General features: G+C 43.5%; 1 protein-coding gene across 2 annotated transcripts in view; it reads left to right on the plus strand.

Moving 5' to 3' along the window:
• The window catches only part of DMC1 (DNA meiotic recombinase 1), a 52,968-nt gene extending 38,015 nt beyond the window's left edge, over window positions 1-14,953 (plus strand). The window contains exons 13-14 of one of the 2 annotated variants that reach the window (XM_030915453.1): window positions 9,233-9,349; window positions 14,392-14,953. In XM_030915453.1, the coding sequence (XP_030771313.1) occupies window positions 9,233-9,349; window positions 14,392-14,461 (187 nt within the window). In that variant the 3' untranslated portion in view covers window positions 14,462-14,953. The remainder of the gene's footprint in view (window positions 1-9,232; window positions 9,350-14,391) is intronic. The other variant, XM_010389243.2, reaches the window with a different exon arrangement.
• The last annotated feature ends 803 nt before the right edge of the window (window positions 14,954-15,756 follow it).

Here is a 15,756-nt window from a genome sequence, read left to right on the forward strand (position 1 = left end):
ATCATTGACATATATATATAAAAAGATGTTTGATATGCTGGAGTAAATTCTGTAAATTGTATTGAAACGAATGTGTCTCTCTTTAGGCATTTTCCAAACTTACCCTTAACCTTTTGCTTGATCTTTTGCAGTTTGATATCTATCTATCACTTTTCAAGGCCCTTTTTTTTTTTTTTGAGACAGAGTCTCGCTCTGTCACTCAGGCTGGAGTGCAATGGCGCGATCTCGGCTCATTGCAAGCTCCGCCTCCCCAGTTCACGCCATTCTCTCACCTCAGCCTCCCTAGTAGCTGGAACTACAGGCGCCCACCACCACACCTGGCTAATTTTGTTTTTGTGTTTTTAGTAGAGATGGGGTTTCACTGAGTTAGCCAGGATAGTCTCAATCTCCTGACCTCGTGATCCGTCCGCCTTAGCCTCCCAAAGTGCTGGGATTACAAGCATGAGCCACCGCGCTTGGCCTCAAGACCCTTTTATAAGTATTTTCTACTTAGTTACAAGAGATTCCTATGAAAAATATTAACTACTCAAATGGTATTAAGCAAGTTAAAAAGATTGAGGAGGGGAAATCAATCATTTATTCACTCAATGAATATTTATTGAAAATCTGCTATGTAACAATATTCTGAGAATTCACTAGTGAACAAAAAAGACAAAAATCCTGGCCTCGGCCAAGCATGGTGGCTCACACCTGTAATCCCAGCACTTTGGGAGGCTGAGGCAGAAGGACTGCTTGAGTCCAGGAGCCTGGGCAACATAGAGAGACCTTATCTCTACAAAAAATTAAAAAATTAGCCAAGCATGGTGGCAAATGCCGGTAGTCCTAGCTACTTGCTAGGAGGCTGAGGCAGGAGGATTGCTTGAGCCTGGGAGGTCAAGGCTGCAGTGAGCCATGTTTGCACCACTACACTCCAGCCCGGGCAAGAGAGTGAAAAGCTGTCTCAAAAAAAAAAAAAAGAATTATTGTGGCTGGGTGCGGTGGCTCACTCCTGTAATCCAGCACTTTGGGAGACCAAGGCAGGTGGATCACGAGGTCAGGAGATCAAGACCAGCCTGGCCAACACGGCGAAACCCCGTCTCTACTAAAAATATAAAAATTAGCTGGGTGTAAAGACACGTGCCTGTAATCCCAGCTACTCAGGAGGCTGAGGCAGAAGAATTGTTTGAACCCGGGAGGGGAGATTGCAGTGAGCTGAGATCTCACCCCTGTACTTCAGCCTGGGTGACAGAGTGAGACTCTGTCTCAAAAAAAAAAAAAAAAAAGCAAGAAGGAAAATAAATGATGTCCATTCAACTCAAAAGTTTAGTCTTGGTAAGTCACACATTGTCTATAGTGTCTATAGTATAGCAGTTGAGTGGTTAAGGCAATCATCTGTTTTATAGGGTGACTTTCATACACAGGACATGAAGTGCTTTACAAAGAGAATAATTTTAAACTGAAGAGAAATGGAAGATTTTTAAGGCTGACTTTAAAAAGAGAAAATGACTCATTGGCTCAGAGGGAGGAAGTGGGTTGCATTCAAATAAAACAGTACAAGTTAAAGAGCAATGTTCTTTCTTCAGGTGTCGGGAGGGAGCATTGAAGAGGCCAAAACTGTCACTCTAGAGTTAGAAGGCAAAGGAAATCAGTGGAAATTAGATCATTTTTCTTATATTTGTAGAAAGTTTCAAAAAGAGTAAAACAATTTTGAATTAATTCCAATAAGACAAAGAAATGGAGAGGTGACAGATAATTGAAGAGGGAGTTGGAATTGGGAGCAGACTGAAAATGGAGAAGCTAAGTAAAGTGCTAGACAAAGTAACAAAGGCTAGTATTTTTACTGGGTAAGTCAACTGTGAAACATCGTCTCCTCCACCTAGCTGAATTGTTAGGAAACAAGGTTCACTATAATTGGTATGTTAATAAAGTATATTAAATTATAACAATACAAATTAAATGCTTGTCTTTATATAAAGCATAAAAGTTGCCACAGCTAAATGGGGGAAAAAAGGACAATTTTAAACTAAAAGATTTTAAATGCTATTAGGAAACCTCCCATAAAGAAAATATCTTTGTTTCTCAGTGTTTAGAAACTCCAAGCTGCAGCTCCTCTGGGGCCTGTCAGGGAAATATCACTATAATTGGTATGAGTCCACAAGTACCCTGACAGTAATTGAGGCTTATATACCATGTATTATACTTGATCGCACATCGTATTAAAAAGGAACGAAGTTATAGAGGCAAGGAGCTGCCATACAATACAGCAAGAGGAGTAGCTCCTAGATGAGGCTTACAAATACAGACTTTAGAACTGTAATGATCTAGTTGATGAAGACTTGGAGATAAAAAGTCAAAATATTGGCCGGGCGCGGTGGCTCAAGCCTGTAATCCCAGCACTTTGGGAGGCCGAGACGGGCGGATCACAAGGTCAGGAGATCGAGACCACCCTGGCTAATACGGTGAAACCCCGTCTCTACTAAAGAATACAAAAAACTAGCCGGGCGACGAGGCGGGCGCCTGTAGTCCCAGCTACTTGGGAGGCGGAGGCAGGAGAATGGAGTAAACCTGGGAGGCGGAGCTTGCAGTGAGCTGAGATCCGGCCATCGCACTCCAGCCTGGGCGACAGAGTCAGACTCCGTCTCAAAAAAAAAAAAAAAAGTCAAAATATCAGCCCATAAAGTCTCACACTGGGGCAAATAACAAGATGAACAACAAATAAGACTGTGATGTTGCCACCTACTTCATTTGTGTATTTGTTTTAGGAAAACAAAAAATCACCTTAGAACATTGGCAGTCTTATAAATGTACAGTCAGTTTATTAAGGATGTCACCTTCTTTTTGTTTGTTTGTTGTTGCCCAGGCTGGAGTGCAGTGGCATGATCTTGGCTCACTGCAACCTCCGCCTCCCAGGTTCAAGAGATTCTCCTGCCTCAGCCTCCTGAGTAACTGGGATTACAGGAGCACTCCACCACACCTGGCTAATTTTTGTATTTTTAGTAGAGACAGGGTTTCACCATGTTGTCCAGGCTGGTCTTGAACTCCTGATCTCAGGCGATCCACCTGCCTCGGCCTCCCAAAGTGCTGGGATTACAGGTGTGAGCCACCACACCCATCCTAAGGATGTCACCTTCTGATCCAACATCATTAGCATAAATTAACAGGCAATATGATTAGAGAAAAAACATTAAACCAGGGTCACTAGCATGGTGACCTTGTACAAGTGATTTGAACTATTGGAACTTCATTTTCCTCCCTCTCAAAATTAATTTGTATTTATTGATTACTTACCATGTGCCAGGTGCTTTTATGCATCATCTTATCTAATTATCATGTGACCCAATGTAACTCACAGCCTCCTTGGACCTCCCTGTTTTTGTGAAGCCAATCTCAGTATGTTGTTGAATCCCTCCCCATCTCACCTCCCCAACAAAAAAAGAACCCAGAATTCCATCTTTAAAATGTTGAAAAAAGTATATATTTTTCTGCATATTTTGGAAGAAGACAGAGGGGAGAATTACTTAACGAAACTTCTTAAGCATGTCCTTTTTTTTTTTTAACCATCTCTTCTCTTTCCTCAAAATTCTTCTCCTTTGGCGGTACTCCCCTTTCCCCCATCTTCCCAAAATCTCAAAGCCTCCCCTGCCGGGCATGGCTCACAACTGTAATCCCAGCACTTTGGGAGGCTGAGGCAGGTGGATCACCTGAGGTCAGGAGTTCGACACAAGCCTGGCCAACATGGCGAAACTGCATCTTTACTAAAAATACAAAAATTAGCCTGGTGTGTTGGCGGGTTCCTGTAATCCAGCTACTTGGGAGGCTAAGGCAGGGAGAATTGCTTGAACCCAGGAGGTGGAGGTTGCAGTGAGCCGAGATCCTGCCACTGCACTCTAGCCTGGGTGACAAAGCAAGGCTCCATCTCAAAAAAAGCCTCCTCATTCTTGGGCAAGTTCAATCTTTGTCTCCTCAATGGACCACTTCTGGAAAATGCCATCTGTAACCTCACTCCTTAGCAAGTAAAAAGCACCAGGAGTACTTATTGTCCCTCAAGCTTGCCCTTGCTCATGCCCAATCAGTATTAAGGTAGGCATGATGATTATTCCTAATTTATAAAGATGGAAACAGAGGCTCGGACACTTAGTGCTTGCCCAATCCCAGAATTTAAAAATGTGGGAGACAGAATATGAACCCAGGTATCTTTGACATCAAAGTTAATGCTACTTGAACCTCACTGTACCATCCTCCCCATCCTATACCATAACTCTATATGTTTCATGACTCCAGCATCCTAATTTGACATTGCCAGGTCAGGCTGCTTTGGGTCTTACCCTCAACAGTGTAATATGCCATATCCTGTTCAACCAGAGGGGGAGAAATGAAATATTCTCATCCCCTCTTTATTACTAATATCCACCTCCATCTCTTCCTCCTCCTCGCCATACTCCCCAGTTCCCTGACAAAAGGAAGAGAGAAGAAGAGCAGAAAATATAAAAGAAGAGGAAATAAGATGATAGGCTCAAGGAGGGTTGTAGGTGGTTTTCTGAAGCTGTTTTTGCTTGGTCAGAAATAGAAGAAAATTAAAGCCCTATAAAAGAATGTGGAATGCTATTACACCTTCTTGTACTTCACCTCAAGACTTGGTTATAACTGCTGTAATAGTCAGGAAGTTCAAAGAAACTTAAAGAAAAGTTTCCTGGTCTACTTTTCACTGACAGAGTGACTGTTTAGTTAAATAATAGTTATCCTATGTATTATTTTGGTTTTGTTTAGTTTAGTTTAATTTTTGAGACAGTGTCTCTGTTGCCCAGGCTGGAGTGCAGTGGCATGATCTTAGCTCACTGCATGCAGCCTTGGACTCCCAGGCTCAAGCGATCCTCCCACCTCAGCCTCCAAGACAGCACAGAACCAGGCACATGCCACCACACCGAGCTCATTTTTTGTATTTTTTGTAGAGACAGGGTTTCACCCTGTTGCCAGCCTAGTCTCAAACTCGTGGGCCTCCAAGGGATCAAACAAGCAATCTGCCCACCTTGGCCTCCCAATGTGCTGGGATTACAAGTGTGAGCCACTGTGCCCAGCCAATAATTATCTTTTATCGAGGATCTCTTATGTGCCAAGATTGCCGTAAGGACAGAACAAATATATGTAAGTGAACAAGTACAGTTCCTGGCACATAGGAGGCTTTTATGTATACTATTCAAGATTCAGGCCGGGCACAGTGGCTCACACCTGTAATCCCAGCACTTTGGGAGGCTAAGGAGGGCGGATCATTTAAGGTCAGGAGTTTGAGACCATCCTGGCCAACATGGTGAAACTCCATATCCTAAAAATACAAAAAAATTGGCTCAGTGTGGTGGCACACACCTGCAGTCCCAGCTACTCAGGAGGCTGAGGCAGGAGAATCACTTCAGCCTGGGTGGTGGAAGTTGCAATGAGCCGAGATCGTGACACTGCACTCTAGCCTGGGTGACAGAGTGAGACTCTGTCTCAAAAAAAAAAAAAGATTCAATATATCTTGAATCCTCACAATGCCCTAAGAGGTAAAGTCTTTTTATTCTCATTTTATAGTGAAAGAAACTGAGGTTCATAAAGGTAGCCCAAGGTAATATAGGTAATAAATGTTTAAGTCAGGATTAGGAAAGCATGTAAATAATTGTAGTCACCGGACTTATGCCTTACCCGAATTATTTCATTTTATTTTACAACTATTACAGTTATTATCCCCCACTAAAAATGAAGAAATAAGGAGGGCATGGTGACTCACACCTGTAATCCCAGCACTTTGGGAGGCTCAGGCAGGCGGATCACCTGAGGTCAGGAGTTCGAGACCAGCCTGACTAACATGGCAAAATCCCAGCTACTTGGGAGGCCTCAGCCCGGGAGGCAGAGTTTGCAGTGAACTGAGATTGTGCCACTGCACTCCAGCTGGGTGACACAGCAAGACTCCATCTCAAAGAAAAAAAAAAAAAAGGAGGAGGTCCAGTGCAGTGGCTCACACCTCTCATCCCAACACTTTGGGAGGCCGAGGTGGGTGGATCACTTGAGGTCAGGAGTTCAAGACCAGCCTGGCCAACATGGTGAATCTTTGTCTCTACTGAAAACACAAAAATTAGCCAGGCGTGATGGCAGGCGCCTGTAGTCCCAGCTACTCCAGAGGCTGAGGCAGTAGAATCGCTTGAACTCGGGAGGCGGAGGCTGCAGTGAGCTGAGATCCTGGCACTGAACTCTAGCCTGGGCGGCAGAGAAAGATGCCATCTAAAAAAAATAATAACAAAAGAAGAAACAGAGATTTAGAATGGTTAAACAATTTTCTTCAAGTCATATGGCTAAAAAGCCAGAATTTGAACCCAGGTCTAACTCCAGAGCTCATACAACACACAGTATATCAAGACTGCTTCTGCCTGGGGAATGGCTGGTATGCTGTCACCTGAGAGGTTTTGCAGGGATGTATCCATTTTTCCAGTGAATCGACCATAGTCCAGAGCCCTCAGCCTTGCAGGCAGAGGTTTGATTTGGTCAGCCTACTAAGAACCAATCTGTTTCTTGGGGGCAGACACACATTAATCAAGCTCATGAGACTGAATGAAGAACCAGGGGGCCAGTTTATTGATAATGAAAATGTAACTACATTCGAGATTCATGTGACCAGCACATTATCTCCCTGTAAGTAGACCGCAATAGGAACCCAAATTTTGATCTGAAATTATTTACTAGATATGGAATTCAAGCAAAGGGAAAAATTTGATGACTTAGAAGAATGTCTGCCACATAGCAAGGACTCAGTAAATCTTAGTTATTATTATTATTAATACCCATGTACACCAGAGAAAGGGTTATGAATTTCCTAGACTTACACAAAAATTTTTGTATGTGCGTATATGTGCCTTTTTTTGGGGGGATGGAATGTTTTTATTAAATTATCAAAGTGTTAGTGACCTACAAGAAAGGTTAAGAGCCATAAATTTGGCCAGGCGTGGTTGTGGCTCATGCCTGTAATCCCAGCACTTTGGCAGGCTGAGGCGGGCAGATCATGAGGTCAGGTAGTTGAAGACCAGCCTGACTAACATGGTGAAACCCCATCTCTACTAAAAATACAAAAATTAGCCGGGCGTGGTGGCATGCGCCTGTAATCTACTACTAGCTACTCAGGAGGCTAAGCCAGGAGAATCACTTGAACCCGGGAGGTGGAGATTGCAGTGAGCCGCGATCACGGCACTGCACTCCAGCCTGGGCAACAGAGCAAGACTCCATCTCAAAAAAAAAAAAAAAAAAAATCCATAAATTTGACACAAAATCCCGAACACCTTAGTGGAACAAACAAAATTTGTTTGTTTTCCTTTCTTTTTAACCTATGGATTATATCAAACAAACAAAATTTGAATTGGCTTGATATTCTCCTGGAGCTAAGGCTGCTATGTCACAGCCTATTTTGATTAAGTATAACTTCTTAGTTTATGAATCATTTGTTAGACTTTTTTATCCCCATAATATCTTTCTTTTTCTTTTTTTTCTTTTATTTTGTGTATTTTATTTTATTTTTGAGACAGGGTCTTGCTCTGTCACCCAGGCTGGAGTGACTGGAGTGCAGTGGCACAATTACGACTCACTGCAGCCTCAACTTCCTGGACTCGAGAGATCTTCCTGCGTCAGCCTCCTGAGTAGCCAGGACTACAGGCATGCACCACCCTGCCCAGCTAATTTTTGTATTTTTTGTAGAGATGGGGTTTTACCATGTTGTCCAGACTGGTCTTGAACTCCTGGGCTCAAGGGATCCACCTGCCGCAGTCTCCCAAAGGGCTGGGATTACAGGCGTGAGCCACTGTGCCCAGCCTCATTCCTATATGTTCTCTTTGCCCTTTTGCAAATGCTATAATTTATTTCCCCATTTGGGTGATTCAAAATCATCTCCTTTTGGAAATAGTGTTCTTAACATTCAGGCTCTTCACCTACAGTAATGACAATTGTCTCTATTCTTTTTTGCATATCAGGTACCACACTAGTAACAGCAAACAATAGTTTGCTAAGAAGAAAAATCATGACTGCACATCTAGAAGCTCTAGCTTCCCAGTCTTGTTTAGGTTATCTATAATGGCATGGGAGGCATGGTGCTTCAACTGGGGGAATCTATCTTCTTTTATATTTGCCTCTGTCAGAACACTCTTCAAAAGTTTCCTGAATTACAGTTTTGAAGATATGACACAAATCTGTGTCCAAGAAGGACCTAGACTAGGGAGTCCCAAATTGTCATCTCTGTATTCATTCCACAATATTTATGGAGTACCCTGTATATTATAGGCACTTTTCCAGGCACTGGAGTTTCAAAGATGAACAGAGATTTAGAGTATAGTTGGGGAATAAGACCCATACATTTAAAATTACCATGTAGTGTGCTTTATTTTTTATTTATTTATTTATTTTTTGAGACGGAGTCTTGCTTTTGTTACCCAGGCTGGAGTGCAATGGTGCGATCTCGGCTCACCACAACCTCCACCTCTCAGGTTCAAGCGATTCTCCTGCCTCAGCCTCCTGAGTAGCTGGGATTACAGGCATGTGCCACCACACCCAGCTAATTTTGTATTTTTGGTAGAGACAGGGTTTCTCCATCTTGGTGAAGCTGATCTTGAACTCCCAACCTCAGGTGATCCACCCACCTCGGCCTCCCAAAGTGGTGGGGTTACAGGCGTGAGCCACCTCGCCCGGCCAGTAATCTCATTTTTAAAAGTCAGGCTGGGCGTGGTGGCTCGCGCTTATAACCCCAGCACTTTGGGAGGCCGAGGCGGGCAGATCACGAGGTCAGGAGTTCAAGACCAGCCTGGCCAACACAGTGAAACCTTGGCTCTACTAAAAATGCAAAAAATTAGCTGGGCGTGGTGGTGGGCGCCTGTAATCCTAGCTACCTGGGAGGCTGAGGCGGGAGAATTGCTTGAACCCAGGAGGCGGAGGTTGCAGTGAGCGAGAGCACACCACTGCACTCCAGCCTGGGCGACAGAGCTAGACTCAGTCTCAAAAAAAAAGAAAAAAGTCAAACAAAATATAAACTATTTATCATAGGAATCTCAGAAGCCTAGACTAGGTGGGGTATATAGCAGCTCCAAAACTCACCCCACTCCTTAGTTTATGAACAAGCCTCTGCTTGTTTAGAATATACACTTACTCCAACTCCTGACATCCACCACAGAAAAATTGCCTTGTAATTGCAGATATTGCCATATATATTCCATATGATGAAACCTGAAAAGGTATTTTATTAATTCAGCTTTCAGGCAGATCCCAAAAAACCCATTGGGGGACACATTCTGGCTCATGCTTCAACAACAAGAATAAGCTTGCGAAAAGGAAGAGGAGAGCTCAGAATTGCCAAGATTTATGATAGGTAAATTTTTTTTATTCTTTGTGTGTGTGTGTGTGTGTGTGTGTGTGTAGAGACGGGGTTTTGCCATGTTGCCCAAACTGGTCTCAAACTCCTAGGCTCAAGCAATTCTCCCACCTTGGCCACCCAAAGTGCTGGGACTATAGGTGTGAGCCACTGCAAGGCTGTAATTATTACTGGCAGATGCTGTGTGTTTGAATTTCCTTATAAAAAAATTATTCAATTTATTGGGAAGTCCCTACTGTGTGCTAGGTACTAGGGATTGAGGAATTCTATTGACACGTTGACTTGCTCCCTGACCTTTCAAAGCATACACCTAGATAATGAAATCGTCAATTCCAATTAAAGTGTAGTAAGTGCAAGGTAAGTATCAAGTATTTTTGCCAAGTTAACTCCATTTGTTTTTCAGATTTCAGTTTAAACATAACTTTCTCAGGGAACCTTTCCCTAACCCTTACAGTCTAGGTTGCTCAGTATATTATACGCTATATTGTTTCTCAGCACTTTATGTGTTTAATTAAGAATTACAGATTTTGGCCTGGCACAGTGGCTCACACCTGTAATCCTAGCACTTTGGGAGGCCAAGGTGGGCAGATCACCTGAGGCCAGGAGTTTGAGACCAGCCTGGCCAACATGATGGAACACTGTCTCTACTAAAACTACAAAAATTAGCTGGACGTGGTGGCAGGCGCCTGTAATCCCAACTACTCAGTAGGCTGAGGCAGGAGAATTGCTTGAACCCGGGAGGCGGAGGTTGCAGTGAGCCAAGATCGTGGCACTGCACTCCAGCCTGGGCAACAGAGCAGAACTCTGTCTTAAAAAAATACAAAATACAGCCGGGCACGGTGGCTCAAGCCTGTAATCCCAGCACTTTAGGAGGCCGAGACGGGCGGATCACTAGGTCAGGAGATCGAGACCATCCTGGCTAACACGGTGAAACCCCATCTCTACTAAAAAATACAAAAAAAAAACTAGCCGGGCGAGGTGGCGGGAGCCTGTAGTCCCAGCTACTCCGGAGGCTGAGGCAGGAGAATAGCGTGAACCCGGGAGGCGGAGCTTGCAGTGAGCTGAGATCCGGCCACTGCACTCCAGCCTGGGCGACAGAGCGAGACTCCGTCTCAAAAAAAAAAAAAAAAAAAAATACAAAATACAAAATTAAAAAAAATAAAGAATTACAGATTTAATAATTTTTTTTTTTTTCGAGAGGGAGTCTCGCTCTGTCACCCAGGCTGGAGTGCAGTGGCCGCATCTCAGCTCACTGCAAGCTCTGCCTCCCAGGTTCACGCCATTCTCCTGCCTCAGCCTCCCAAGTAGCTGGGACTACAGGCGCCTGCCACCTCGCCCGGCTAGTTTTTTGTATTTTTTTAGTAGAGACGGGGTTTCACCATGTTAGCCAGGATGGTCTCGATCTCCTGACCTTGTGATCCGCCCGTCTCGGCCTCCCAAAGTGCTGGGATTACAGGCTTGAGCCACCGTGCCCGGCCAGATTTAATAAATTTTTACAGAGAAAAACTACTACATGTTAGCTGTTCTAGGTTCTTGGGATAAAGCAGTGAACAAAACAAAAAGACTAGTTCATGCCCTCAAGGAACTTACTTTCATTTTATTGGTAATGATTTGTATAACATATGTCATCCCCTCTAGACAGTAATCCTAAGGGTTTGCTTCCTCACCGGGGTATTCCCAGTTCCTGGGACATGGTAGATGTGTCATATTTGTGACTGACTGATCAACCCCAAGCCACAAAGCAAAGATTTGCAGTAACTCCACCCTAGAGAGGGAAAAGCTGCTCCCTAAAGATCAGATGAGCTCTTAATCTGGTGTTTGCTATGAATCACAGTAGTACTTATTATGTATTATTATTGAATAAATATTAAATAATCAGTTCCCCCATCTAAGATGGTTTTTGTTCCGACCATTTTGTTTTTCACCATCTGTCTCTGTTGAAGATTATAATACATAAATGCTACATTTTTGTTGTTGTTGTTGTTGTTTTGTTTGTTTGGAGACTGAGTCTCGCTCTGTCGCCCAGGCTGGAGTGCAGTGGTGCGATCTCGGCTCACTGCAAGCTCTGCCTCCTGGTTCATGCCATTCTCCTGCCTCAGCCTCCCAAGTAGCTGGGACTACAGGTGCCCACCACCACGCCCAGCTAATTTTTTTTGCATTTTTAGTAGAGACGGGGTTTCACTGTGTTAGCCAGGATAGTCTTGATCTCTTGACCTCGTGATCCACCCGCCTCAGCCTCCCAAAGTGCTGGGATTACAGGTATGAGCCACCGCGCCTGGCCTGTTGTTGATTTTGTTTTTGAGAAGGAGTTTCGCTCTTGTTGCCCAGACTGGAGTGCAATGGAGTGATCTTGGCTCACTGCAATAGATTCTCCTGCCTCAGCCTCTCAAGTAGCTGGAATTGCAGGCATGCACTACCACGCCCGCTAATTTTGTATTTTTAGTAGAGATGGGGTTTCTCCATGTTGGTCAGGCTGGTCTCGAACTCCCAACCTCAGGTGATTCTCCCACCTTGGCCTCCCAAAGTGCTGGGATTACAGGCATGAGCCACTGCACCCGGCCCATAAATGCTATGTTTTTTGTTTTTTGAGACAGAGTCTTGCTCTGCAGCCCAGGCTGGAGTGCATTGGCGCAGTCTCTGCTCACTGCAAGCTCCGCCTCCCGTGTTCATGCCATTCTCCTGCCTCAGTCTCCCCAGTAGCTGGGATTACAGGCTCCCACTACCAAAATGCTGTTTTATGGAGCTTTGGCAAGCTCTAAAAATTTGTGACAAATGTACTTCATTGGGCCAGGTGCAATGGCTCATGCCTGTAATCTCAGCACTTTGGGAGGCCAATGCAGGTGGATCACCTGAGGTCAGGAGCTCAAGACCGGCCTGGCCAACATGGCGAAACCCCGTCTCTATTAAAAATACAAAAATTAGCCGGGCATGGTGGTGGGTGCCTGTAATCCCAGCTACTCAGGAGGCTAAGGCGGGAGAATCGCTTGAACCCAATAGGGGGAAGTTACAGTGAGCCAAGATTGTGCCACTGCACTCCAGCCTGGGCAACAGAGACTTTGTCTCAAAAAACACCCCAAAATACAAATGTACTTCGTCGAACTCAATGGTTTCATCTAGTCATATGTCTTAGCTCACCTGTTAGACATCTTAAAAGTAAAGATTGTGTCTCTTTTGTACAATCTATAGGGTCTAGTACCTGCTAAAGTATAATTTTTAAAAAAATTAAAAACTTGACTTTCTTGCAAATAAATATAAAATGAACATGTATCAAAGATTTTATTCAACCCTTGAATTAAGGAGGAAACCCGTGATTCAAATGAACATTGTAGTCAATCAAAGGAATACTGAAATAATTTTTTTTTTTTTTTTTGAGATGGAGTCTCCCTCTTTTGCCCAGGCTACAGTGCAGTGGCACGATCTCGGCTCACTGCAACCTCCGCCTCCTGGGTTCAAGCAATTCTTCTGCCTCAGCCTCCTGAGTAACTGGGATCACAGGCACCCACCACCATGCCTAGCTAATTTTTGTATTTTTAATAGAGAGGGGGTTTCACCATGTTGGCCAGGCTGGTCTCGAACTCCTGATGTCAACTGATCCACCCACCTCAGCCTCCCAAAGTGCTGGGATTACAGGTGTGAGCCACCACACCCAGCCTATTATTTTAAAGAGACAGTTTAACAACCACCTGACCATCACCTGATGGTTGTATTACATTCCTGGTGGGGTAGGGGGCTCTCCTTCCCTGCTCATGTCTGCCTAACTACCTACTCTAACAAAATGAAATATAAATTGATGAAAAATGAGTCAATATCTATAGGAAAATAATCAATTGCATTCCGCTTTACACGATTTACATCTCTCTGGACAAAATAATTTGCACTACTCATAGTTCTCTACAACTTATGGAGTTATAAAATAGATCAAAGACAATGGAAGGCATACAGCCCTCACAGAATTGGATAACATGGGGGCCGAGTGTGGTGGCTCACACCTGTAATCCCCCAGCACTTTGGGAGGCCAAGGCAGGTAGGTCAGGAGTTCGAAACCAGGCTGACCAACAAGGTGAAACCCCGTCTCTACTAAAAATACAAAAATTCGCCAGGTGTGGTGGTGGGCCTCTGTAGTCCCAGCTCCTCAGGAGGCTGAGGCAGGAGAATTGCTTAAACCCGTGAGGCGGAGGTTGCAGTGAGCCAAGATTGCGCCACTGCACTCCAGCCTGGGTGACAGAGAGAGACTCTGTCTCAAAAAAAAAAAAAAAATTGGATAACCTGGGAGGATGTGCTAGACAACCTAGGTTTCCACAGAAGGTACTCAGTAATCTTTTATTTCAAAGTCTTTTACAGTTTGCTTCTACATTAGTCTAGCCATGAGAAAGGTGCATACCCCTATAGAATCAGATAAACCCCTAAGGGGCTGCTATACAATGCCTGACACTATGCTAAAAGAATACCCAGTTGGCCAGACACAGTGGCTTACGCCTGTAATCCCAGCACTTTGGGAGGCTGAGACAGGCAGATCGCCTGAGGTCAGGAGTTCGAGACCAGCCTGGTCAACATGGTGAAACCCCATCTCTACTAAAAATACGAAAATTAGGCGGGCGTGGTGGCGGGTGCCTGTAATCCCAGCTACTCGGGAGGCTGAGGCAGGAGAATTGTTTGAACCCAGGAAGCAGAGGTTGCAGTGAGCTGAGATCTCGCCATTGCACTCCAGCCTGGGGGACAAGAGCAAGACTTCATCTCAAAAAAAAAAAAAAAAAAATTAAAATAAATAAATAAATAAACACCCAGTTATCCTTTCACCTGTTTCCAAATTTGGGGTGATTTTTCTTGACATTCAGAACTCTATATATAGAAGTTGCTCAATAAATGTTTGTGAGGGTTAATAATACTTGTGGGTAAGTTCTGTAGGCCACATTTGGTTGTACCAACTCTCAGATGTCTCTGGAGACTCAGACTGATGGGAGCATAATGCCTGTGACTTGAATATAGTATTTATAGAAATAGAGCTTTTTATAAACTTCTGTTCCCTTGTATTCTGTTAGTCCTGAGATGCCTGAAAATGAAGCCACCTTCGCAATAACTGCTGGAGGAATTGGGGATGCCAAGGAGTAGGTGGTGAATTGATGCAAATCGCTTCTTAGTGCTTATTAGGAGCTGAAGAAATGGAAAAGCAGTCTCCAATTTCACATCTTAAAATAGAGGTTTTTTCCCGCATGTTACTAAAGGAAAGTCAGCAAAAGATATTTAAATCTTATATTTATCTTAAAAGTCCTTGATTTGTGATAACTACACATTGTATGTAAATTCAGGGATATGTATATATGTGTGTGTGCGTGCGTGTGTGTGTGTGTATACCTCACATATATAGTAGATATATGTACCTACTGAAATTCTCTCATTCTGTGTATGTATATATACCTATGGAAAACTAGTTGTTGGGAAAGGGGTACGTGATGCTCTCCCTTTCACTTTTCAAAGTGAGCCACTAAGCAGATGGAAAGTCTAAGAGTTCAGAAATGCCCCATTCTCCTAAGGACTTTGCCTTCACCATTTTTCTAGGGTATAGTGCCACTGACTTACAGAGCTGGATGTTTTTCCATAAGAAAAAAGCTCTTTCTATTTATAATGCCAAACTGCATATTCACCTTTATAGCAACAGAAAACAAACATTAAAGTAAGCCAAATTTTAAATCATTTGACTTTGACAAGCAGAAATTACTTTTTAAAAATGTATTTATGGCTGGGTGTGGTGGCTCACACCTGTAATCCCATCACTTTGGGAGACCGAGGCAGGTGGATCACTTGATGTCAAGAGTTCAAGACCAGCCTGGCCAACGTGGAGAAACCCCATCTCTACTAAAAATACAAAAATTAGCCAAGCTCAGTGGCATGTGCCTGTAATCCCAGCTACTCTGCAGGCTGAGGTAAGAGAATCACTTGAACCTGGGAGGCAGAGATTGCGGCAAGCCAAGATGGTGCCACTGCACTCTAGCCTAAGTGACAGAGTGAGACTCCGTCTCAAATATATATATATATTTTTTAATGTTAAAATTAATTTGAATGTAAAATTTCCGATTACAAGTCTTAGAAATGTGTAAAAGATATTTTTTTTATTGTTAAACAAAAAAAAATCTTGTTTTCAAAATGCATGCGTGGTGAAAATATGTAAAAATTAAAATACTAATGATAATATACAATGAAAAGTTTTATAGACTTCAATCTTTATAGACTTTAATGTTGCATTAACTTACATGAAAATTCCAGGGCTGAGTGTAGTGGCTCACACCTATAATCCCAGCACTTTGGGAGGCCAAGGAGAATGAATTGCTTGAGCCCAGGAGTTTGAACATCAGCCTGGGCAATATGGCAAAACCCCATCTCTACAAAAAATGCAAAAAAATTAGCCA

Source organism: Rhinopithecus roxellana, chromosome 13 (assembly GCF_007565055.1).
Source record: "Rhinopithecus roxellana isolate Shanxi Qingling chromosome 13, ASM756505v1, whole genome shotgun sequence".
In the NCBI taxonomy this organism is placed as follows: Eukaryota; Metazoa; Chordata; class Mammalia; order Primates; family Cercopithecidae; genus Rhinopithecus; species Rhinopithecus roxellana.